This window comes from Monodon monoceros, unplaced genomic scaffold (assembly GCF_005190385.1).
Source record: "Monodon monoceros isolate NGI ecotype Baffin Bay Population unplaced genomic scaffold, NGI_Narwhal_1 Super_Scaffold_5, whole genome shotgun sequence".
NCBI lineage: Eukaryota > Metazoa > Chordata > Mammalia > Artiodactyla > Monodontidae > Monodon > Monodon monoceros.
In genome coordinates this window covers 5686133-5711768 of record NW_021703782.1, presented here as the reverse complement: position 1 = coordinate 5711768, position 25636 = coordinate 5686133, and the positions used below count along the sequence as shown (strand labels likewise).

General features: G+C 45.0%; 2 protein-coding genes across 8 annotated transcripts in view; one reads left to right on the top strand and one right to left on the bottom strand.

Moving 5' to 3' along the window:
* The first annotated feature begins 1393 nt into the window (after positions 1 to 1393).
* HMGB2 (high mobility group box 2) lies at positions 1394 to 3857 on the top strand. The gene is made up of 5 exons (XM_029204020.1): positions 1394 to 1528; positions 1871 to 2045; positions 2270 to 2415; positions 2516 to 2690; positions 3304 to 3857. Exons 2-5 carry the CDS (start codon positions 1896 to 1898, stop codon positions 3463 to 3465), a joined length of 633 nt encoding a protein of 210 aa, XP_029059853.1. The 5' UTR covers positions 1394 to 1528; positions 1871 to 1895; the 3' UTR covers positions 3466 to 3857.
* Positions 3858 to 11711: 7854 nt separating this feature from the next.
* Positions 11712 to 25636, bottom strand: part of GALNT7 (polypeptide N-acetylgalactosaminyltransferase 7) — a 118121-nt gene continuing 104196 nt past the window's right edge. For 4 of the 7 annotated variants that reach the window (XM_029203970.1, XM_029203973.1, XM_029203972.1 and 1 more), the window contains 4 exons: positions 22562 to 22780; positions 18974 to 19072; positions 18188 to 18316; positions 11715 to 14131 (listed from right to left, as the gene is read on the bottom strand). In XM_029203970.1, the coding sequence (XP_029059803.1) occupies positions 13994 to 14131; positions 18188 to 18316; positions 18974 to 19072; positions 22562 to 22780 (585 nt within the window). In that variant the 3' untranslated portion in view covers positions 11715 to 13993. Of the gene's footprint in view, positions 14132 to 17579; positions 17743 to 17835; positions 17999 to 18187; positions 18317 to 18973; positions 19073 to 22561; positions 22781 to 25636 lie in introns of those variants that run through there. The other 3 variants (XR_003790894.1, XM_029203968.1, XM_029203969.1) reach the window with 3 other exon arrangements.

Genomic DNA, 25636 nt, shown 5'->3' with positions numbered 1-25636 from the left:
CAAATAGGAGCACACAGTCTAACAAATGCCAGCGAACTTACTGAGAAAGGAAAGAATATTTAAAATCTGTTGAAACCAACTGTCACTGTTAACATATGGGCCAAGAGGAAAAAAATAACCCTCAAAACTAAACACAACACAGAAATAGCATAAGATGTCAGTCAACGTCCTCCTACCCCGGGAAAGGCGGCTGGTGATGCCTGGAAGCAGTAAGCTAAGGTCGCTCGGCTGCGCTCTCACCAGACACTAAAGCGAAGATTCTTAAATTAACCTGGGCTCCGAGGAGCCTGGAAACGCCGCGGCGCGCAGTTTGGCGCATAAATGTAACGGGGGGTGCGGAGCTTTCACGCGAGTCTCGAAGGGAATCTTTGATAGGGAAAAGGTTTTAAAAACGATCGCGTTGCGGGGACCAGACAGTGACCACTGCGGTGACAGCGGGCTGGCCTCGGGAGGGGGGGAGGGGCGTCGCAGCGCTCAGGTGGAGGGGCTGAGGAGTGGAGGGAGGGGTGTGGGCCCGGCCCCGGGGCCGCGGCCCGGGATCGGAGCCCGGATGCAGGGGCGGGACCGGGAAGATGCCGCCCGCCCCGCCCCGCCCCGCCCCGCCCAGCCGCCCGCGGGCGGCCCTGTTTACCCCGGGATTTGACGCCGAGGACTAAGGGGAAGGGAGGAGTGGCCCCTCGCGGACTCCGTGGGCGGAAGGCGCCCTGCTTCGCGGGCGTGCGGTACCCCCATGGGGACGGGAATGGCTCCCTCCGCCCCTCCCCGGTCCCCGCCACCTGTCTTCCTCGGGTCCTACCCCAGCCTCAGCGACACCCGGCGGCGCCGGCCGTCGGCCGCAGCGCAGGCTCCTCAGCCTCCGTATTTGTTATTCTCCAGACGGGGCGGCGACCACCGCTCCGGGAGCCGGGGCTCTGGGCCGCGCTGGGGCGGGGGACAAACAGGACCTGGGCCGCCGTCGGGGTCGGCGGGGCGAGCCGCTTCTGCCCCCTCAGCGCCCGCAAACCGAGCGCCGTCGACCCCGGAGAGCAGCCCGCGGACTCGCGACACGGTATTTTTAAATCTGGCGGGGCTTCTCCACGGGCCAACCGCGCCCCCCGCCGCCCGCCCCAGCCAGTCAGCGCCAGGCCCGCCATTTTTCAAACCCTCTTCCGGCCGCCAATCAGGATCGAGCAGCACATTCCTCTCCTGACCGGTTCTAACGGGTCTAGGAGTTAACTACCCTGGCGACCCACCGAACCTGCTAGGCTGCGGCCGGGGGGACGAGCCTGGCGACACACCGGCCATTCGGAAGCCGCCGTGGCGAGGGGGCGGGGCCTCTCCGAGTTTGAATAATCCCCAGGGCCAATAGGAGTGGCGGGGGGTGTGGCCTGTGTCCCGGCTCGTCAAGTTGCCGTGGCGCGGAGAAGTCTGCAAAACAAGAGACGGAGAATTGCGTTAGCGACATATCACTTCACGCCGGAGCCGCGGGTGGGAGCGTCGCGGTCGGACCCGGCCGCTGCGCGGTACTCTGAGGAAAAGCTACCGCCAGGCAAGAGCCGGACCCGGGCCTGGGGTGCGTGGCCGGCCGGCCCCCTTGCCTCACGGCCGGCCCGGGCGCCTGCGGCTCTCGGGGCTCGCCCTGCGGGCGGGATCCGGGTGCTGGCCGGGCGGGCCGGACTGCGGAGGCGGGAAGCTCGTCCGGGCCCGTCTCTGAAGTGTTTTGGACGCGGGGCGCGAGGCGGCAGCTCGGAGCAGGGCTCGCGGCGTGGAAGCCGGGGGCTTTCCTGTCAGGAAGGGCCGGGCGGGGGTGGCGGGCCCGGGGGGTGGGGGGCGGCGGCGTTTGGGCGGGAAGGCGCCTCGCCCGCTAGCGCCCGCCGCGCTCTCCCGCCAGGTGGACGCGCCGCCGCAGCAGCATCATGGGGAAGGGCGACCCCAACAAGCCGCGGGGCAAGATGTCCTCGTACGCCTTCTTCGTGCAGACCTGCCGGGAGGAGCACAAGAAGAAACACCCCGACTCCTCGGTCAACTTCGCCGAGTTCTCCAAGAAATGTTCCGAGAGATGGAAGGTGAGAGCGAGGGTCCTCACGCGGGCAGGTGGCCGTGACATTGAACTTGTCTCCGCCGCCGACTGGCCCCAGTGTTTTATTCAGAGTCAGAGGCACAGGACTTCGGGGTGCTGGTGTATTTTAAGACGACGGAGGCAAATGTGGCCCTGAAGAGAACCCTGCCTTTTCGGGGACGGATGTGGGTTTACAGTATTGCATTTTCACTGATGCTTTCATGCCCACAGACCATGTCTGCCAAGGAAAAATCCAAGTTTGAAGATATGGCAAAAAGTGACAAAGCTCGCTATGACAGGGAGATGAAGAATTATGTTCCTCCCAAAGGTGACAAGAAGGGAAAGAAAAAAGATCCCAATGCGCCTAAAAGGCCTCCGTAAGTTTTGTTTGTTTGTTTTTTTGTTTTCTTTTCAGTCAACTGAATTGCCCCCATGATTTTTCATTCAGGTCATTACAGCTCTGTTCCTTCCTTTCAGATCTGCCTTCTTCCTGTTTTGCTCCGAACATCGCCCAAAGATCAAGAGCGAGCACCCTGGCTTATCCATTGGCGATACTGCCAAAAAATTGGGTGAAATGTGGTCTGAGCAGTCAGCCAAAGACAAACAACCCTATGAACAGAAAGCAGCTAAGCTAAAGGAGAAGTATGAAAAGGTGTGTTGTCTGCATTTTTGGGGGGCAAGGCTGAAATCTGGTAGCCAGTTTCTAAATGAGCATGTTAGAAGTAGGTGTAAGCTGTATGTTAATAGGTATAAGCTGTAGTCAGTTTTCCCTGACTAGCAAGTGGGGAACCTTCCGTAGGTCAGTGTTAATGGTTGTCAGCTTTGCTTTGAAAAGGTCTAATGAGAGTTGTACACTTAAGGAGTATAAGCTAATTGGAACCTCCTTTCTTTGGACTGCAACCGGTGTTTGTAGCCCTGGGAGGTTGCTGCATTCAAATGTATTTGTGGTAAAATGCATCTCGTAGTTGAGAATGGAGGGTTAAATGTTTCATGTAGGTGTATCTAAAATGTAAGGTCAGGGGACAGGCTATGTGCCGCTAACAGATGACGGTAGTGAAAGTACTGACAGACATCAATCTGATACACCCCCATTATTTTACATCATTAGCTTTCGAAGGCCTGGAGGGAACAAATGATCTCAAAACCAAGTTTTAGACAGTCATTGGGGTTATTGGCCAATAATCTTAGATTGTTTACAACTTAGTGGTTTTCATGGTTGAGTAATGACACCGGATGACGATTTTATTTTTTTGACAATATCTCAGGATATTGCCGCATACCGTGCCAAGGGCAAGAGTGAAGCGGGAAAGAAGGGCCCTGGCAGGCCAACAGGCTCCAAGAAGAAGAATGAACCAGAAGATGAGGAGGAAGAGGAAGAGGAGGAAGAGGATGAAGATGAGGAGGAAGAGGAGGAAGATGAGGAATGAATGGCCATCCTGTAACGATGCGTGTGCAGTGTGCGTGTGTGCTCAGGCAGTGGTTTTGCTAAGAATGTGAATTCAAGTGCAGCTCAATATTAGCTTCAGTATAAAAACTGTACAGTTGTTTGTATAGCTGATAAGATTCTTTGTAGAGAAAATACTTTTTTAAAAATGCAGGTTGTAGCTTTTTGAGGGGCTACTACATACAGTTAGAATTTAAAGCTTCTGATGAATGTTTCTGAATATTTAATGGTTTCTTTAACTTTTTGACTTGTGTATGGTAGCACAGCAAACTCATAGAAATTAGTCTCAATAGTGAATTTTGGGTTTTCTAGAATGAGAATGTTGCATTGTTTTTTTTAAAAAGTTTTTGTAATAAAATTATGTATATTATTTCATTTGTCTTTGTCGTATATGCTCAATTAGCTTTTGCTTTAAAAGTCATGGTCTGGAACCATGTCAACTTTTTTTTGTTTTTCTGCCTAATAGTTCTCAGACATGGTTGATTTAGTATAATGTTTGTTTAAAAGTCAAACATGCCCATATTATTCATATTTACAAAGTGTTCTTTAAAAACCAGCAGTGGAATTTAATGAACTTTAAAAATTTATGCAGTTTTATAAAATGAGCAAGGTTTGTTCTTGACATTTATGTTCATTTGTTAGCTAACTTGTCCCATTTTTTTTAGCTGACATTTTATTTTGAGAGAAACTTTCTTTTTTAGTACGAGGCAGAGGAGCTCATACAGTGAATCCATACCTAAAAACACATAAACTTTTAAAAACAATAGGAACAGGGTTGATAATGATCTAGTTTGGGGTAGAATACCAGAGTGAATTTTGAGTTAAATCTTAAAAATCATTGTGGTCTTAAGCCTACAATTCTCAGTAACTAACCCAAGAAAGCTTTTGAGATGGTGGTTGTGATTTTCCGTGACTGTAGTTAGGCGAGATTTTACTAGGATATTTATTTACAGGTGAAAGCAGTTGCTAGGAAATGCTCATTTGAGGAAGCAGTTGCTTGCATTGGAATTTAGATAACTATTGTAAATAGTTATCAAGTTATTAGTGAAAGTTAGCCATCTGTTGTCTAAGAGATTATAGAAGAAACCTATTTGTTGATAGTTTCATAGTTAAACCTGACAGTCTTGGTTACCTATCAAGTATTAAAAATAGGAGCCAAAATTCTTATTACCCAACCATGGGAGCCTTGGTTGTCCATCTTATGCCATATTTGGAATTATTTCTGACACAGGAAATATTAACCAAACTTGTTAAATGAAAGGTAAGGTATTAGCATAATTCCCAGAGCAGATGGACTGAAATAGAATCTTCAGACCTCTTAGAGATTGCCCTCCATTAATATCACAGTTGTTGTTTTGGGGCTTTTGCTGATCGTAAAATGAAAACTAGTTTTATGTATTTAAAAAACATTTCCTGGTGTTAGGTGACTTAATGCTAAAAAATTGGGGGTAAGGTGTTTTAGAGACACGTCTAGGTCTGGATCCCGGTTCCCCAGCTCTACCAAATGCTAGCTGTATGGACTTTACCTCTGGGCTTATTTCTCTCTATCTGTGTAGGGTGTCAGTACCTACTTCACAGTGTTTTAATGATTAAATGAGAATGTTAAGTATTTACAACAGTACTTAATGCATAGAAAAGATACTAAATAGGAGTTTTTAAAATTGAAATAGAGTCTGTTTCTTAAGGATTTCTATATATATAAATTAGACCCATGAAGCAGACCTATCTGGTTCCTTGTCACCTTTCTTTTTGGGAGTTTTTGTGTTTGCTTTCATTCTGTTCTTTAAATGAAATATAGTTTAAATGTCTAAGAGTGACTCATTCTTTTAAAATCAAGAGTTGTTCCATAATGTCAGCATTTGAGATGAGTCCTCATATTTGATATTTTCTCTAAGTGTGGATCAAAATTTAAAATACCCTTGTTTTCAGGACTAAATGACCTCAAGGAGTGGTTATGTTGGAAAGCTCTGAAACAGGCGTAAGAATCAGGTTCTATCCCAGGCCAGCCAGTACTTGGGGATGTGTTTATGAAAACCGCCTGCCCCCCCTTTTCTTTTTAAAAATAAGTCATATCTTGATGGTATAAAATGTAAAAGGGCTATATAGTGGGTAGTTTACAACCTTGATTTCCAACTACCAGGTTCTCCCAGGAGGCAACTCCAGTAATGTAATAATTCACCCTTCAAGAGAGACTGAAGCACAACAGTCATATGTGCATATATATCAATGTTGCACAAAAGGAAGCTTATTATATATGTTGTTCTGCCCCTTAATTCTCATCATTTTAGATTCTTAGCACAACAGAGCTGCCACATTTCACTTAAATAGCCATCTGCATAGTAGCCCATTGAGTAGATCACAATGTAACCAGTTCCTTAAAGATACTTATGGTTGTGGGGTTTTTGCTTTAAGAACAACATTGCCATGAATATCCTTGTATGATTTCAAAAAATTCAGAAGTTTGTGCATTTAAAATTGTGCTAATTATAATAGCTAAAACCTGTACTTGGTATATGGCAGAACCTGCTCACTCTCAGAAGTTTTACTAATGTGTACTGCACAGCAATGAATGTCTATTTCCTCATCTCAGCAACATTATCATTCTCAAACTTCGTAATCTTTGCTATTCTGATATATAAAAAATGGTTTCTCAAAAAAAAAAAAAAAAAAAATACAAAAAAAAAAAAAGTTGGGCTTCCCTGGTGGCGCAGTGGTTGAGAGTCCGCCTGCCGACGCAGGGGATACGGGTTCGTGCACCGGTCCAGGAAGATCCCACATGCCGCGGAGCAGCTGGGCCCGTGAGCCATGGCCGCTGGGCCTGCGCGTCCGGAGCCTGTGCTCTGCAACGGGAGAGGCCACAACAGTGAGAGGCCCACGTACCGCAAAAAAAAAAAAAAAAAAGAATACAAAAAATGGTTTCTCCTATTATGAATTCAGCATATTTTTATGTTAAAGAGCCATTAGTGTTTCCCGTGGTCTTCTGTCTCATTGGTCTTACTAGTAATTTGTGGGAAATAAGGAAAATGACCCTTTGTGACCTTCATTGTAAATATTTTTTTCTATGTTGTCTTTTGACTTTATGATGCTTGTCTTCATGCAAAGATTTGTTTTTATGTAGGCAAATTTATTCCCTAGTGGCCTTGGGAGGCCTTTCCCACTCAAAGATTATAAAAATTGTCTTTGCTTTCTTACTTTTTATTAATTAAATCTTTGATCCTTCTGGAATTTATTTTGGTGCAAGAACTGAAGTAGGGTCTCAAGTTTCTTTCCAGATGGTAGCCACTACTTTTGGTCTTTTAATCTATAAAAGCTGTGTTAGAAGATCCTGAGGTCCCTTATGTAACTTGCAAACTTGCTCAGTATGGGACAGTATGCCTTTTTGTGTTTTGCTCTTTAACAGCATCATTTACTGTAAGTACTAAACCGTAAGTTTGTCTTAGCCAAACATAGCCTTATCTTAAAGCTGACTTTCTATTACTACGTATGCCACTAAAAATGTTTACAAAGCAGTAATGATTTTATTTCTTGGGGAATAGCAAGAAGAAAGCTAAAGGGCCTGTTTTGCCGATGCATAAGATCCAGTCCTTTTAGAAATAAAACATCTCTCTCTAGAAATAAGCCATTTTTGTACACCTCGTGCCAGAAAGAGTAACTATTCTATAAACATTTGTAAACATAAATGCCCAGGATAAAGGGGACAGCCATTGTTTAGCTCAGTCCTGTTGCTGGATGGAAATGTGGGTCTAGGATTCCCAAATCTCCCAAATTTTCAAGTGGAACCAGAATTCTAGATATTTAAAAAATGTGAAATCTGAATTGTAAATATTGGCAATGAATTCAAATGTCAGGCTCAAAGAAAACTTGTCTGTAGGTAAGATTCTGTCAGGGGTCACCAGTTTGCCACTTCTATAAATTAGTGTAGGTAAATGTAGGATTATTAATAACATTTACTTGAGTTAGGGCTGTTGGTAAAAGTTTAAGTACAGGCCTCCCCGCTAAGCATTATTTTCCTAGTTGTCTAGAAACGCTTCTCGCCCTGATTGGAAACTCAACTAACTTATTAACCTGTTGTAAAGGTAAATATAGACATTGTCTCTGAGGTCTTAATGGAATATTACGCTCCTGAGCCTTTGTTCTTCAGGACTTAGCGCAGACCTCTCTTAGCCTCATCCTGGGAGTTAACATGTCTATAGAATAGTGGCTCAGGAGCACGATTAGTGTCATATTAAAAGGAAAAAACCAAAACTTTTAAGCAGTATGTAGTATCAAATTTCAGAACTGGTCCAGTCTCCTTTCTTCAGGAAGACATAGCAGTCAACGAGGACAGTGCCCTAGGGCAGTAGGTAAAGAGAAAGCAAAATTGTAATTCATAGATTCATGTGTTATTCTTTGATTCTCTACGTTTTTGCAATAAAGGTGAGATGGCTTATACAAAGAACAAACTATATAAAATACATACAAAAGGAAAAACGAAGTTATGAAAGAAATTAAGAGTGAGCTGATGAGTTTACACTGGGAGTCAGATCAGTTTGAATAGAGCTGTTTCTTATCAGTTTGGTAACGTCAGACCTCATGTGTAACCTTTCAGTTTCCTCAGGTGTTAAAATCAGAATTTTTTTTTGAGCATTAAATGAGACAATACATCTAAGACATCCTAGTGGCAAGAAATAGTGAATAATAAATATTAGCTAAAAGTATGCATAACAATATGTATGTGTTAATAATATACTTGCTATGATAAGAGTACCAGATTCACTTCTGAGATTCTTAACAGTTTAGGTGGAGAGGAAAACTAGTTATGTGGCAAGTACAATAGACATTCCTCCCACAGGGCTCTGGGGATACTGAGTACTGGAGTTATGTCCTTGACTCCAATACTAAATTTGGGAATTTGGACAAGTTATTTAACCTTTTTTTAATTGAAGTATAGTTGATTTACAGTATTGTGTTAATTTCAGGTGTATAGCATAGTGATTCAGTTTTTTTGCAGATCATACTCCATTATAGGTTATTACAAGAAATTGGGTATAATTTGTGCTATACAGTAAATCCTTGTTGCTTATCTATTTTTATGTCTAGTAGTTTGTTAATCCCATACCCCTAATTTGTCTCCTCTCCCCTCTTCCCTTTCTTGTCTGGTAACTATAAGTTAACCTCTTATTCAATCACATTTTATCCACGTATATTTGATCACATATAAATGTGTGACTTACTGTATGTTTTAGTTGCTTTTGATTTTACAAAACGTATTTGTTGAATGAAGTCTTCTGGGAATTGCCCTTTTCACTCAACACTACCCTACTGGCTTGTTTTTAACTGGTTCATTCACGTTCACTGCCTTGTAACATTCCGTCATGTGATTATACCACAAATGATCCACTCTCCTGTTGATGGGTCATTAGGTTGTTCCTGGAGCTTTTGCTGTTATAAATGGTAGTGCTATAAAAATTGCTGTACACGTCTCCTGGTGTTCAAGTGCAGCCCCCTCCAGTGACCTGCCCTGTCAATTCCAGCTGTCTCTGCAGCCTCTTCAGCTCGGCTGAATCACCAGGGTTTGAGCTCCACTTTCCTGTACCGTGGTGGGAAAAGTTCTCCAGGCAGGCAGACATGCTGAACCGGGGTTCACCCTGTGTGCTTCCTTTCTCTCAAGTTATCACAGTCTGCTTTGCCTGTCACCCAATTCCTGAAAACAGCTGCTGCATATATTTTGTCCTGTTTTATAGCTGTTTAGGACAGCAGCATTCTGTTTAGGACAGTAACAATTACTATGCTACGGCCAGATGAGGAAGTCTATTCATCTCTATTTTCTACTGAAAGTTTTAGTTTTGTTTTGGGCATTTAATCATTAAGACAGCTGGAGTTTATTTGCTCATATCAAAAGCCCAAGAGAAATTTCGTTTAAACATAATTTGAAGAATGTTCTTAGACATTCTTCCAGATGCACTTAGTTCTATCCAAGGGTTAAATTATAAATTCGACCACTGAAAACTACGTTCTACACATTGAACGGTGTGAGGTAGAGATAACAACTTACTCTTATGGATAACCATTTCACCCCCAGTGTATAAGCTTAACTTATAAGCTTAAATTCTTCACTTGGAAAGTGGAGGTAATGATATCTCACATATGAAACAGGTACACACACACATAGCCTTTATAGAGGGTCTGCAGTGTAGCTGTCTTAGTTCTGATTAAAGACCGACTTTAAGACTGAAACCAGGTAACAATAGCTACCATTTATATTACCCTGATTATATGCTGGAAACTATTCTAAGCACTGCATGTATGTTAACCCATACAAGCCTAATAAAAATCCTATAAAACAGGACTATTATTTCTCCCTCTTTTACAAATGGGGAAACTGAGGCATAGAGAAGCATCAATAACTTGCCAGGGCCACACAGGTAATTTGTAATGGAATAGGGATTCGAATGCAGACAAGTGCACCATACTATACTATTCAGATGAGCAGATTGTAATATCATTCTGTTATGAAAATTAAGGCACCCTTATGCCACCTCTGCTCAGACGCGGGCCCAAGGCCTGATCCACTTACAAAACCAAAACCCACCAACCACAGTTATGGGCATTTCAAACTTTTTTTTTTTTTAATAAGTTTTTTTTTGGGGGGGGGTGGCTTCCCTGGTGGCACAGTGGTTGAGAATCTGCCTGCTAATGCAGGGGACACGGGTTCGTGCCCTGGTCTGGGAGGATCCCACATGCCGTGGAGCAACTAGGCCCGTAAGCCACAACTACTGAGCCTGTGCGTCTGGAGCCTGTGCTCCGCAAGAGAGGCCACAATAGCGAGAGGCCCGCACACCGCGATGAAGAGTGGCCCCTGCTTGCCACAACTAGAGAAAGCCCTCGCACAGAAACGAAGACCCAACACAGCCAAAAGTAAAATAAATTTAAAAAAAAAAAAAGTGTTTTTTTTTTTTGGGCCGCACAGCATGTGGGATCTTAGTTCCCCAACAAGGGATCGAATCCACACCCCCTGCATTGGAAGCGCAGAGCCTTAACCACTGGACCGCTGGGAAAGTCCTCAAAATCTTAAAAAGGAGATTGGCAAAGGAATTATCGAATTTAGTTTAGAAACAGCCCTTCTGTTAATCTCTACTCCCAGGGACAGTGGTCCCCCCAAAATCATTCTGACTTTTGTCCATTTTTTGGCAACAGATTCTAATGAATAATATGCATTCTCATAGTGCTCAGTACTTCTAAAAGTGCTTTCTCATGGATTAGTATTCACATACCCAATTGCTGGCCTATTAGCCCTCTGGCTCAGGTCAGGTACTTGTCATGTTCTCCACTGAATTTTAAGTGGCTTTTTACCCCCAATTACAGTCCAGAAATGATGAAACATATTCCCAGATCCCTGTGAAAGGCTATCTCTTAGGAGATAAATGAGCCCCCATTCACTTCAGTCTGGTGTTCTGTCACTTTTCCACGTTTCTCAGGTACAGCAGCTGAGAAATGAAGCCATGACAACAGCCGAGCTTCCCAGACCAACATGGCCCCTCTCTGGAAAGCTGGCAGCCATAGTACCTTCTCCTGAGATGTCGTGGGTTGTGCTACAAGGTCCTACAGCCCGGTTCTCACTTCATGTTGGTAGGCTTCCCTTCTTTCTACTCACTTGATCTATCAGGTTGTAAAGAATTTTGACTTAAATTTTTGCTTTCAAAGGGCAATGATATAGTAGAATACACTGCCAAGGAAAATATACGTTGCTGGGTTGTTTTTCGTAATTGGTAAGTGATTTTTTGTTTTTTTGTTTTTGCGGTACGCAGGCCTCTCACTGTTGTGGCCTCTCCCGTTGCGGAGCACAGGCTCCGGACGCGCAGGCTCAGCGGCCATGGCTCACGGGCCCAGCCGCTCCGCGGCATGTGGGATCCTCCCGGACCGGGGCACGAACCCGTGTCCCCTGCATCGGCAGGCGGACTCTCAACCACTGCGCCACCAGGGAAGCCCTGGTAAGTGATTTTCTATACATAGGCAACCAGGGGCAAAATTAAGCCTTTATGTTTCCTTCTTAGATAGGTAAGCTCTGAGTATTCTAAACACACTCTAGTCAGAATTCTAACCAACACTCAAGCACATACTCAACATATAACTGTGGTCTATGATATTTTAACTATTATATTAGTGTATCTTGTAAACAATAAAATCAAGTAATTATTTCAAACATGTGGTGTTTAGATACAGAAATGATTGCAAGTACTAAAAAACCCATGGATGAAAATACAGTATTTTATTTTTTTCTCACCTAAAAAACAAGCAACCCAGAATTAAGATATACATAAACTTCTCAGATTTGTCCCTAATAAAATTCTGAATATTTATACAATTTCTACAGAAACATACAGTGTATCAAAATCTGCATAAATCAAATTTATAAAATGTGTAGAAATGCATAGTGATATTATCAACTTACAAAGCAAGGATACGGGAATTATTTCCAAAGCAGCCCCCCCAGTAGAAGAGTCGTTATGGCAGCAGCTTCTGATGTGTTTTCGTGTTTGGTAAGGTTTCTGATTTCAATATACAGAATCATTTTTTATAGAGTATCTTAACGCATTGCACAAAATACCCATTTAAGATTCACACGCACAGTTTACGTGCCACCTTTCTTAGGCCTATGCATAGTTAACAAGGTTATAATCTATTCAACAAAGAAAATGGAGCCTTTTTGCAAACACACAAGTAATTAAAGTACCAATTCTCTTAGTTTCTTGTTTATAGTTGATTTGTTTTGCAGTTATATAATCATATAAATGTCTTCCTTTTTAAACATCCCTAGAGATGAATGAAAGTTCAAATGGTTGATCAGAGATCAGTAGCAAAATACAAATTGGCAAGTCAAAAATTATAAATAAAACTCTGTTTAGGATGTTGAACTTTGACTCTACGAATTTAAGAGCTAAGCTTGGAAGAAACAAATCGGTAGGCTTTTCTTTTAAACAAATGTAGGGTTTTTTCCCTTTTCTTTTTTAGGCTTTAATTAAATATATTTCCCTCTCGTAGTAGTTTGTGAATTCCTTTCATTGATATGATTACAGGATCAAAAATCTTAGTTTACTTGCCATTCCCTGCCTCATCACTTTTAAAAAAATTTGTTTTGCATTCGACACAGCATTTTAACCTTGTAGGTAATAAAAGATTATTTAGCAATTAAAATCAATTGACCACTTGCAGTATTTGGTTTTCTCCTAGTAGGTACTATCTTAATAAATGTGTAAATTCAAACAAGTCTTCCTTTCACTGGAAAAATACTAATAGAAATATGCTTTCAAAAAAAAATTAAGAAACACTAGGGAACTAACAGATAATCTAACAGAATTCATATTTGTTAATGAACTATATTTTTAAATAGCCTTTTTTAAAATTTAAAAACTGTGCAGGGAATTTCATGAAGATATAAATGAAACGTCTACTCACCCTTGGCTTCATAAATTGCACAGCTTACGTTGTAACACACAGTAGTCTTGTAAGGCTTAATCCAACAAGGGTTTGGAAAGTCTCACCTCGGTCAGAACAAACCTTTGATGTGTTTACAGTGGTGTTGTGTTGTTTTTGTTACCCCCTCTTCAAGGTTTCAAAACTGAGAGTTATTTATAATTTTCTATGGTGACAGGGAATGGGGAAAAGTCAATCCCCAATGTCAGGGAACATTTTTCTCTAGTTAGCAGACCCCCTGCTGCCTTAGGAGTTGGTACTGATAGAGGACACTGGGAATGCCAGCAAATAGGGGAGTTAATGCCGTACAATCTTCAAACCCTACGGAATAGCTCTGGATGTTCCATCTTGTCATTTCTTTTTTCAAGCAATACAACGTTCCATTTCAGAGCAAATGGTAGCACATTAATTCAGTTCTGAGTGGTAAAAGTATTCCTCAGACAGGTGACAATTCCATCATTAACATCCTACAAATTGCATCAAAAGCTCTTGAAATATACCAAGAAATGAAAAGAGGCACTAAATGTGTTGAAATTCACCTTTCAAAAAAGCAGCATGACTGTGAAGGAAGGCCACCTTGGCTAATAACCTGTGGCAGTGCTTCAAAAAGATGTAAAATTAAATAAAGATACAACAGGTTGATAATCACCAAGTTACATATGACGATCTGGTTACTCCAACCTTTTTTCAAGTGTGTTAAAAAAAAAAAACGAAAAACAATCAAACTGCCTTTCAGACCCCTGAGTGTAATCCCAAAGAAGACAACAATGCTTTTTACTCTGTTCTACATAAAACAGAGCTAAATGCACAGATTACCAACATCATCTTAAAACAAAACAAAAAAAAGATGTAAACATCTACAAAGTTGAAGGTAGAAGCAGTTTCGTAAACAGTAACTGCAGATGGTAATGTTCTCGTAAAATCACAGTTTATCAATGTCCTCAGACTCCTCAAGAGCCTCTGGGTTTGGAGCTGTAGTTGCAGCAGGTTTCAGGAGGTTTTCAGTCCTGTATAAATTTACGTGTCAGTAGGTAGGTTACTGGTTTCTTTCATTCCTTCTAAACACTATGGATGTTATTTATTTCCCACTTTTGAGTCATTTTGCTGGAGTCGCAGTCGGAGATGAACACTTGATGGAGGACCTCCGAGCGATCCAAGCACTTTCTGGAAGGAATGTGAGTCAGTCTGTGCAGGTTCTGGAAGACACAGGGAAACACAGTGTTACATTTGCACTGTGTGATATCACTGACATTAGACAAAGTCACAGCCTGGCTTTCGTAAGAAGACTATTCAAGCAAGTTGGGCAGGCATGAACCAGGCACACCCCAGAGTCTGTGTTTCTCTTGATCGTCAGTCTTCCATATCCTGTTATTGTTCAGTCATGATGTACTGCTGGTACCTCCAATTCAATACATACAAACTTAAATTCATCGTCTTCCCCTCCAAACCTGCTCCTCTAGCTCCTATCCTACTAATGACGATACCAGCTTTCCCGTGCTCAGGACAGCACAGCTCAGGCTGCATTTCCCTCCTTCTTTCCTCCAAGTCGCTGGCTGAGGACGGACATCTGCAGTGGCTTGGGCTTGCATCCTTTCCCCTCCCCACCGCCCTTGCCTTGGTCGAGCCCTGGTCACCTGCTGGAGGTTCCTTCAGTACAGCTCAGGGCTGTTCAGAGTGTGGTCGTCAGACTAGCTAAGATTGGGTCTGTAAGGTCGAAACGATTTCATAATAATACACAGAGCCCCATCTGCCTTCTTCATCATATGGACATTTATACTGATGGCGCAAAAGCCATGCTGGGTGAACATGCTGGGGCCGTAGCATCAATCACACAGTCATGTTCTCCATGGACGAACACTCACAATTAAAAAAGAAAAAAAAGCCAGTTTCACTTGAGAACGCCCTTGACAAAGCAGTAAAAACGTATTAGTTTTTTTTTTTTTTTTTTAATGATAATAACATTTAACATTTATTGAGCACTTGCTCTATGCCGGGTAGACGCATACCAGACGCTCTACGTGTATTAATTCATTTAATCCTCATGATGAATGGCCCTGGGATGTAGATCGTCTCCTATTTTTAATTTTTTTAATTAATTAATTTTTAAAATATTATTTTTGAAATTGGGGTATAATTGCGCTTCACAGTGTTGTGCTAGCTCCTACTGCAGAGAAGTGAATCAGACATATGTGTACACATATCCCCTCCCTTCTGGACCTCCCTCCCATCCATCCAGGTCACCACAGAGCACTGAGTAGAGTTCCCCGCGCTATACGGCAGGCTCTCACTAGATATCTACTCCATACTCAGCGGTGTATATATGTCAATCCTAATCTCCCAGTTCACCCCCCACCCTTTGCCCCCTGGTGTCCACGTATTAGTTTTATTAAATCTTGACCCTATGAGATAGTATGGGAAGAGTGGACAGCACATGAGCAGTTGTCGGGACCCGAGGGTTGAACGAGCTCCTTCTCTCGTGGGATGTCATTCTGACTTGAAAGGACAGCCTGCAGGCAGATTACAATTATGCAAACTTGGGACTGGGTAGCCATTTTCCAGAAAATAAAGTGAGCCCATCACTTCAAGGAAAAAACAAAAATATAAAGCTGACAGTATCTGTTGCCATTGATAAAATTTGAGTTTTCAAGCAAAAATTCGAGTTGTAGGAAACTTGTATCCATTACCATGAACTTGACAGCTGCACAAGATTTAAAGACTTTTCTGATGAAATCGGTGGTTATATTTGTGAGTTATTTGGCATTGTATGATGAAATGTGCCATCATTTGGAAGATTTACATGACTTAGTGAGCCACTGTTTTCCAAATGAGCAGCAAATATGTGATGTTACAAAAGATCCACTCCAGTGTAAGACAGACCAGTGGGTTTAACGCAACAAAGAACAAAATGTTCACTGATAGGATTTCAGATTCTACATTGCAAAGCTTTTAAGAAACTACCACTTACACACTTGTGTAGCACTGAAGAAGAACAGCCTCAATTATCTGAAAAGGCTATTAAATAACCCCTCGTTTTCCAACTGCACGTCTATGTGAGGCTGGATTTTCCTCAAATACTCAACTAAAACAACATATCGCATCAAACTAAACGCAGAAGCAGAATAAGAATCCATTAAACCAGACATTAAAGGCATTTGTGAAACTATAAAACAATGCCACTCTTCTCACTTTTGGGGGGATTATAAAAGTGTTATTTATATTAACGTGTAGTATGGTTATGATTGTTACATTTACGTGAATACATACATAAATACAACAATTCTCAGGTTTAATTCCCAACTTAGGAAATACCGTTAGCTGTAACCTCTATAACAAATCTGTCTGGGGAGCATGTCAGTGATTTGTAAGGATGTAAAGGGGGTCCAGAGACGGGGCAGAGTGGGAACCACTGACCGAGCTGGCCTCCTGTTCACCAGTCCATACTTGACAATATTTCCAGAATTATTTTCCTTAAAGTATCCACTGTTTCCTATCACTGTGATCCTTAACTAACGTCAGTCACTCCCTAAAGCCCACAAAACAAAGTTCCACGCTCTTTCCCATGGAGAACTTAGGGAACCAGAGCAAACGCAGTTCCTAGAATTCTCTACACTTTGATGCCACGCCTCTGCTCACCCGTTTTCTCATTTATTCTCCATGAAAAGCCTTTTTATACCTCAAGACCTGGTGCAGTGATACTTCCTACATGAAACTCATCAGAAATAACTCCTCCTATTAATCTCTCTTTTGCTGTCCTATGGCATTTTGCCTATTTTTACTTCTGCATTTTTTTCCTTCTCTGCCATTATAGTATGATGGGCTTTAGATATTTTTTGAAGGGCCCCAGTGAATAGTTAGTAATGTCTGATGCACAAACGGATATTCAGTGCTTTGCCCTTTAAAATATCTAAAATATGTACATTCCATTCTTGTCCACTTCTTCTTGTATCGTTTTGCATCTGCTAACCTTCTTTTACTAGTTTACTAATATTGTCCTTACTCACTCCTAGCCTTCATTGCTATTATTCATCTTTCTTTGTGTAAATAAATGCTCTCTTCTCTGGGGTTTATGTTCATCTTCTCCTTCCTAACTTGTTATAAGAAAAATATCAGCAACTGACACATACTTACCACTTCATAGTAATTATCTATGCACAATGATAACTGGGAATATTCAGCTGGGTCATATCATCACTATGTGGCAAACAAGCGTTTGCTGACAGGGAGGACGTGGCAACGAATACAAGATGCGTAAAGAAAGTTCAAGGCTGCCAGTTTCTTCAATCTGGGGCAGCCTCCCCAACTTTTTGTTTCATAATAAATTGATTTATTTTAGCCAAGTCTAGACTTTGAAAATTATTCAGAAAACCATTATTATGTTGGAATCCTCAACCTGGCACAGAACTCTGAATATTCACAGCTGAAACAGAAAAACTGCTCTCACAGACTCAAGTGAAAAACTAAACATGGGGCTTCCCTGGTGGCGCAGTGGTTGAGAGTCCGCCTGCCGATGCAGGGGACACGGGTTCGTGCCCCGGTCCGGGAAGATCCCACATGCCGCGGAGCGGCTGGGCCCGTGAGCCATGGCCGCTGAGCCTGCGCATCCGGAGCCTGTGCTCCGCAACGGGAGAGGCCGCTGCAGTGAGAGGCCCGCATACCGCAAAAAACACACACACACAAAAAACTAAACATGACCTTTAAAACAAGCAACAGGCAACACGTATCCTGTTGCATTTAGCAAGCAGCCATGATGAGAAGCTTTGAAGGCCTTGAGTCCAACATGTTATTTGTTCGTCTCTATCCCCACCTGCTGGACAACAGGCAGCAATATTTTAAAAGTTAATAAAATAAAATGCAAAAATAAATGCAACATTTTCTATGTGTCATACATAGGTATACTTACACATTATATAGGTAATTTTAATGAATGACTCTTTTGGATTAAAAAGATCGACTTTGATATTAGAACAATGGTGATGACTGCCTCAGGGAACACTGGTTTTCCTGTGTTGATAAGTTAGCGGTGGGTCTGCATGGACTCCAGGTGGCCTCCTTCCATGACAATACTACACCAGAGGATAAAAGTGATGCTTCAGTATGGAACAATGAGTCACTAGTGCTCAGGAAAACAAATGAGTGAGACGGACATGCAAGTCAGTGTGAATGCAGGTTTTAAGGTTTATACGTCTAAATTCCACACAGTAGGTGTTATTAAAATGAAATTGCATGTATTTCAGAACGGAAACATAGAATACCTTGAAGTACTGCCATTCCTTAAATTCATTCAGATTACAATGTGTAATCATAATTTTGGATCCATCAGGACCCTTCGTCAAACACTGGTCATACTGCATGAGTTGATTGGCTTCGTTGATTCGGAAAAGCTATTAAAGAAAAAGAAAGAGAGAAAGAAACTTAACTCCTATAATTAAACTCAATGACTATGCTATTTCTCTACCATGTTTCTGTGTGTTCAGAACAGTAAGTCCAAACACAGGAATTATTCATTTTGATGGTAGTAAAGACCCCTTCTAACTCTTAAAGGATTACGTTCTTTAGCCTCTTAGATACAGAATGGGTCACTAACATAGGAATTTCGCACCAACGATGTAAGAAAATGAAAATGTGGAAACAGACCTGATAATGTTTCACAATGTAAATCAGAGACAAGAAAAATACATAAGGAAGTAAGAGAATATACTAGTGAAATATACATGATTGGCAATAGCATCCCAGCCTACTGGGGGGAAGATGTGGATACTGTTAGGGAGCTAGGTCTACATAGTTACACACTCATGCAAGAATATATTCTAATCTCCTACATCAGACATAAATTCTAGATTCAGGTTGCTTACATGAAAACCAGTACTGCTCTTATCCCCTCATTTAAGTAAACGTTTTAGCACTGTCAGTTTTTCACAGAATGTTTTACTTTACCAAACAATCACAATCACCAAATGGAAAACCAGGCTAAACTCTGGCTCAGTCAGCCCAGCTGCTTCCAGTGCAGACGGAATTAATCGCAAAGCCCGGCTGTTTACCTGATTCCCGCCCATCCTGTGGCAGGGGCCCAGCTCAACAAAGCCTCCGTTTGTCTTCCCCATGCTGTCAACGCAGTACACAGTTTCAAAGCCTCTGATCTAAAAAAAATGAACAAAGAACCACAGGGAAGGCGACAGTTTAGACTCTAATAAGCTCTCATGTGGCTTCAGAGAGCTTCGAGTTAACCGGGTCCCTACTGTCCTGTCAAGCCTTGAGGAGCTTGGACGTACAGTCATCTCTGAAATCACTTAAGTCTTGAAGTCAACACGAATGAGCTCATTCCAACTGAGGGTCTTGGCCTCCAGATTTTGATAAAATACCACAGAAGAAAAAAATACAAAGATACCATTAGTACCATTTCAGATTCATGATCATTCACGTGAATGAGAAGGAAATAGAGCAAAGGGAGCTGACCATGGCGGTCACAGACACTGGCCCCCGTGTCTAGGCCAGAGTGAACTTGGGAGGTAAGGCTCCCACTGCCGGCAGCAGCCTCCAGGGCCTGGGCAGTGAGGCTCCTCTCTGACTACGGATGTCGCAGGTGGGCAGCAAACACGCGTTTCCATGTTTGAAATGCACATTTTGTAAAAAAACAAAAACAAAAAACCCCACAACTTTTTCCTTATTGGAAATATTACAGATTTATATCTCAATTATAAATTACTACTGTACTTGGATAAAATGCTTTATTCATTCCTTCAGTTGGCAAACACTGACTGAGCACCCAGGAAGGTAAGAGCTTCAGAGGAGAAGCAAGTCGGGGTCGGAGGCTCTGCTGTCTGTAGAGAGGATGTGGGCGGAGCTGGAGGCGGCCCCGGGAGAGGACAGGGCAGGGGTTCACCCTGGAAGCTGCAGGGAGGGTGCAGAAGTGCCTTGTGAGGTGCAGGGGCCAGCGTGGGGAGGGTTAAACCGAACGTGTGTTCAGGGTGAGACTGTAAAGGGAGGATGGAACATTCCATCTGTTCATTGGCTCACGCTTTTATTTATTCATCAACTATTACGTGAGTGCTGTGTCAGGCATGCTGAGGGCTCTGATGCGCCAGTGCACGGAACGGATCGGATCCTCGCCCCAGGGAGCTTACGCTCTAGGAGGGAAGGCCGAATATAAGCAAAACCGTAACAGACACATTAGAAAGTGACAAGTGAGAGCCGAGAAGAGACAGATGAGCAAGTTGGCGGGTGGGAGTGTCTCGGGGGGCAGGAGGTGCACAGAAGGCCTGGCCGTGCCTGCAGACGCTCCCTCTGCTTCCCCAGGGAAAGCATACAGGGGGAGGGACGAGCAGGTGGGTGCAGGCCTGCGGGAGGAGGACGAGCGGGGAGGCCGGCCGGGCTGCAGTGCGGCGGGGAGTAGCAGCGGGGGAGGCCGGGGGCAGCAGGGCCCCCAGAAAGGGCTCTGCCCCCAACCAAGGAGTGCCCGGGGCCGCCTCGCGGGGCTTGGAGGAGTGACGTGGCCTGGCGGCCGTGTTGACAGCAAAGCGGGGGCAGGCAGGGTTCGTCTCAGTGGGAGACGTGGTGGCTGAGAGCAGAGGGAGGAAGGTCGGTTTCTGGAACTGGGTGTGGAGTGTGAGAGGAGGGCAGTCAAAGAAGGCGTCGGAGTTTGGGGCCTGAGGCATCAGCACGGGGGTGGGGGGGGGCGTCCAGCCTCACACACCCTAGTCTGGGCTTTGGGACTGAGATTTGGGTTGAAGGGGGGGGCATTTGAGAGCCCTCAGCATGTGCAGGGCGGACTCTGAAGCCTCTACTGGGCAAGCTCACGGAGAGAATTCCTCCTTCCACGGAGAAGGCAGTGTGCTAATGAGGTGTTCTCCAGAGCAAAGGAGAAGCACAAGCCGTCCCGACTCTCAGGGGCTTCGGTCTACTTGTGAGTTAAGACAGAGGTGCAGAGAGAGTGAGAGAGAGCGAGAGAGGGTGGGGGGAGGGGGGGGAGAGGGAGAGAGAGAGCGAGGCGGGGGGAGGGGGGGAGAGAGGGAGAGAGAGAGAGAGAGAGAGCGCAAGTGCGAGCGCTAAGTGCTGGGGCCCCTTAGGGACAGATCCGGCCTCTTTCCTCTGTATTTTTCTCATTCTGTCCCATGAAACAATCTACCTGCTGTTGGATCCAAATAAACGGCTTTAGATGCACATGTGGCCTCCTTTCTGGGCCTGAGATCTGGACGGCCCAGCGGGGTGCCTGCTGGGCTCTTCGTGCCCCCCTGGTCCCTCTGGGCCCCTCCCCAGCTGCCCCCTCTGCTCACCTCCCCACCCTGGTGGCCACCCAACCCGATACTCAAATAAAACCAAACCAGCTGTCCTGCTGGCCCACACCCTCCACTGCCCTGCCGGTCAGGGCACTGCCTCCAGATGAACTAAGCACCCTGACGGGGCCTGCGTCCGGCCACCTCCACTGTCACCACCCAGTCCCAGCCACCATCACTTCTCCCTGGAACTAACCCACTGCTTCCTAACCCACATCCTTGCTTCCACTCTTAGGCCCCACTGTAGGGTGACTGAAAACACAGCATAAATGGAATCCCATCACCTTTCTGTTTAAAGCCCTCCTGTGGCCTCCCACTCTCAGGAGGACAGCTGCCCTCCCCATCCGCCCCTGCGCCTCATTTCACCTCCTCTGTTCTGCTTATCAAACACGCAGAGCCTTCCCAGCTCACAGCCGGCAGGCACACCGGCATCCTTCCTCGGAGCACCCTTTCCCGGCTCTCTGATTCGCTGGCTGCTCATCGTTCAGATCTCAGACCCACCGTCACCTCCTCCGAGAAGCCTCCCATACCGGGTCCCTGAGTCCCCTCAAACAGCAGCTGTCTATTTCCTTCATAGCCTTTTCCACCACCTGTCACTACACTCTGTTTTCTGTTTCTCTCTCTGCCCCACTGGCATGCACACTCCCTGAGGAGGAGGTCCTTGCTTGTCACATTTTCTGTCTAGCGGCGCTCAACCGCTATTTGCTGAAAACATAACTAAGCAAGGTCTCGTGGGCTTGAAAGTTCATGGGGTGTTTAATGCACCTACAGGGCAGCAGATAAGGTACAAGAGTGGGTGCATTCAGAAAGGAGGCTATAGAGGCAAGTTTGAAGAAACAAAGACAAAGCAACACAGATCAAGGCCTTTGGTTTTCACTGTTTTCAGTTACCCTCACTGTCTGAGTACCTATTGCACATGGGGCCTCCACGTAGGTCACTGGGACACGGCGGTGAGCAGGGCCCCGGGGCCCTAACAGACGGTGATTCCGAGTTAGGAGAGGATGGCAGGCCTGAGTCTCGGGATGGAGTGGGGAAGCATAGAAAGGCTTTTCACTGTGGGCAATCTCCACATGGGCAGTGTAGGGTGGGTAGGAGTTCGCCGAGGAAGGGAGTCGGGCGAGGGGTGGGGAAAGGCAGGAGCTGAAGGGAGCTGACAGCGTCCCGAGCGGAGCAGACAGGAGGGACTTGGGGCGGGAGGTCAGTGCAGGGGAACTATCCGGTGGAAAGGCTGGGAGGTTAACAGCTTTTCACCAAAGTTTCCCCCAAGAATTCTTCTCTCTCCTCCAACATTCCCGTCTCCCAAGCTCAGTCTCCATACACACACACTTTGAGATCTGACCCCCGGCGGATACTCACTTCTCCCCAGTCGACATTTTTGGGCGGCAGAGGGTAGTGTGAGGTGATATCATAAGCTATTTCTTCCATGAACCATTTGAAACTTTTGCAGTTGTGATCTTCTCGAAATTTCTTTAGCTCTGATATATCCCCATATGGTAATGCCTTTGATTCAGGGCGACTGGCATAGAAGTAGTCTTTATACTCATCCCACCAGACCTCTACAACTCTGACGTAATTCTGGGAAAAAGAAAACTAACGTCATTATAAAAACCAAAAATATTTGTACTGTCATAAACAGCCTCTCTTCGACATATGAAATATGACCAACATACGACAAATTCGTTTCAATAGGACCCGATACTTAATTACAAATTAGAAATGCAAGCGAGCTCGTGACTCTGACATGTCACTGTCACGCGTGTTCAACCAGAGTGACGGACACAGAATCTGGTGTCACTGTGCCGAAGGTCCCATACTCTAAGATAATACATTCTTTTTTTTTTTTTTGCGGTACACAGGCCTCTCACTGTTGTGGCCTCTCCCGCTGCGGAGTAGAGGCTCCGGACGCGCAGGCTCAGTGGCCATGGCTAAGGCCCAGCCGTTCCGCAGCATGTGGGATCCTCCCGGACCGGGGCACGAACCCATGTCCCCTGCATCGGCAGGCGGACTCTCAACCACTGCGCCACCAGGGAAGCCCTAAGATAATACATTCTTTCCTGCTGATGGAGCTGAGCGCAGAGGGTTGGTGCGAGAGGCTGGCTGGCACCGGGCACCCCCCGACCCCTGAACAATCTCCTCTCTGAGGACCATGCTGCTGGCACGTGCGGGGGGAGGGGTCTCCCATCAGAAACCACTGGGACAAACAACAAACACATTTCTGAAAGTGGCTCTGCCCATCTTGTAACAGCTGTATCTGAACCACTGCACTGTAGCCCAGAATTAAGTGGATATTTTCCCCATGGGGTGCATTTTGAAAAGCAACTAAAGAACAATCATGTAAGTTGACGTGTGAGAACTCACAAGAATCTAACTTCTACTGTTTCACTGAACGAGCACTCGTAGGCGTGAATCGATGCGATGGACGCGGCACAGACCCAGCGAGGCCCTTGCGCTTGGACATCACGGGGCAGCAAACTTTATAAAGGGCCCGGGAGTCAGTCTTTTCAGCTGGGTGGCCATCCAGTTTCTGTTGCAACTACTCACCTCTGCTGCCACAGTGAGAAAGCAGCACAGGGAACATGCGAACGAACGGCAGAGCTGGGTTCCGACACAACTTTATTTACTGAAAAAGGCTGGGTTTGGCCCGCTGGCCGCAGAGCAGGAACATCTAGTGTTCTGATTAAATTTTCTCTTGGCTACAAGATAACTATCAAAAGGGTGCACGCCTGGCCGTGGGCATGTTTCTGCAAAAGCCCGTGGGCTCAAAAAGTTTTAAGCGGCAGCCTCCTAAAAGAACACAACATTATTGCTAAATATTTTGAATTCTTGCAAATCCACCCAAAGTTAGACACAGTCCGTGTCTTCCAGGTAGTCGTGAACATGAAGAATTAAGTGCACACGCATAAGGTTACGGCAACAAAAAGGAGGAGCATTTAATTGTTTGGGATGCAGAGGCAGGGACGGCTCAGTCCTGAAGGAGCGGTCAGCCAGGATGGACTGGGACCTGGGGCAAAGAGCAGTGCAAATATATGACAGATCATGGTGCATGTGGCGTCCTGAAAGAGGTCTATCACCACAGCTGGAATGCAGGATTCACTGAGAGAAAAGCTGCCTCGGTTTCCTCCTTTTAAGATGAGGATAATTAAGAAGTTAATCGGTGCGAAGTGTTTAGATTTGTACACACTTAGCACTCACGAAGTGTGAGCTATAAGTGATACTACTGATCGTTTCCAAGGGCTTTGCACGTCACCCATTAGCTGACGGCCATCCGAAGGGTCCTCGCAGGCAGCAGACATCAGATTCAGATTTGAGGGGAATAACCGGGGCAGGGAGTGGAGGTGGCCCGAGGGGTGGGACAGAGGGTAGAGAGCCGCCTCTGAGGGAAAGTTAAAAGCTCCGCTCTGAAGAGGCCAAGTCTGAAACATCTGAGGGCCATCTAAGAGGAGGGTTCTAGGGACTTCCCTGGAGGTCCAGTGGTTAGGACTCCGCACTTTCGCTGCCAAGGGCTCGGGTTCGATCCCTGGTCAGGGAACTAAGATCCTGCATGCCACGCGTTGCCACCAAAAAAAAAAAAAGAGAGAGAGAGAGAGAGGTGTTCTCTAAGACAGCTGACCGTAAAGGTCTGCAGCTCAGAGAAGACCACCGGCTGGAGAAACAGCCCTGGAGGGTGGAGGGGACACGCAGAAGCAGAGGACAGAAGCCGCTGGTGAAGGCTGAGTTTGCTGGTTAATCTGACAGTGTTGAGTGTTTCCCTCTCGTCTCTTTTCCATTTCCTTGTAGCACCGGCCTTCCTGAACTGACCTGACTTTCCATCAGTCCTTCGTGGTTGTGGGGCGGGTTCCAAGGGCGGCTGTCTTCCTGCAACGCCGTCGGGCCCAGTGTTAACTGGCTGCTATCTCTGTCTTACTGCGGAGATTTAAATCTCGTCCCCTGTCCTAGTGGGGCTCCGTTTGGCCACTTCTAAAAAACTTTGGTCGGTTAGAGGGCTGTGTTGGTTCTTAAAGTCTAGTCTCTGCTTCTGTTATCTATTCGCTTTGGGGAACGGTCCTGAGTTGCATCCGTAGCCAAAAATAGACTTCCTTCTGCTTTTGACTTGGTTAAGGGCTCCAGAAAATGAAAGACACCATAGTCATACGCTCTTAGAGTCTATGAAAGCCGCCCAAACAACGGGCTTCTAAGTTGTTCCATCAAAGAGAGAGGCCATCGTCCTGCCAGCATTGGGGCTGTGGCCTCTGTGTGAAGCTCTCCTGGTCTGTCCCTGGTTTGAGGGACAAAAGTTATTCATTCACCTTTTGCAAGCACTGTTGAAAAATGTGATTTTGTTTACTACACAAACTTCTATTATAATTACTTTACTTTTCCAAAACCAAACAAAAATAGTGTTTCACTCACGTGTGACTAAGAGATGTTGGTATTTCCCTTTCAACGACTTTC

What these genes read in the sequence shown, in the direction of transcription:
- HMGB2 (XM_029204020.1), top strand. Translation starts at nt 1,896, where the DNA reads ATGGGGAAGGGCGACCCCAACAAGCCGCGGGGCAAGATGTCCTCGTAC. An exon ending in AATGCGCCTAAAAGGCCTCC is followed by an intron (nt 2,416 to 2,515) that starts GTAAGTTTTGTT and finishes CCTTCCTTTCAG; the next exon opens with ATCTGCCTTCTTCCTGTTTT. An exon ending in TAAAGGAGAAGTATGAAAAG is followed by an intron (nt 2,691 to 3,303) that starts GTGTGTTGTCTG and finishes ACAATATCTCAG; the next exon opens with GATATTGCCGCATACCGTGC.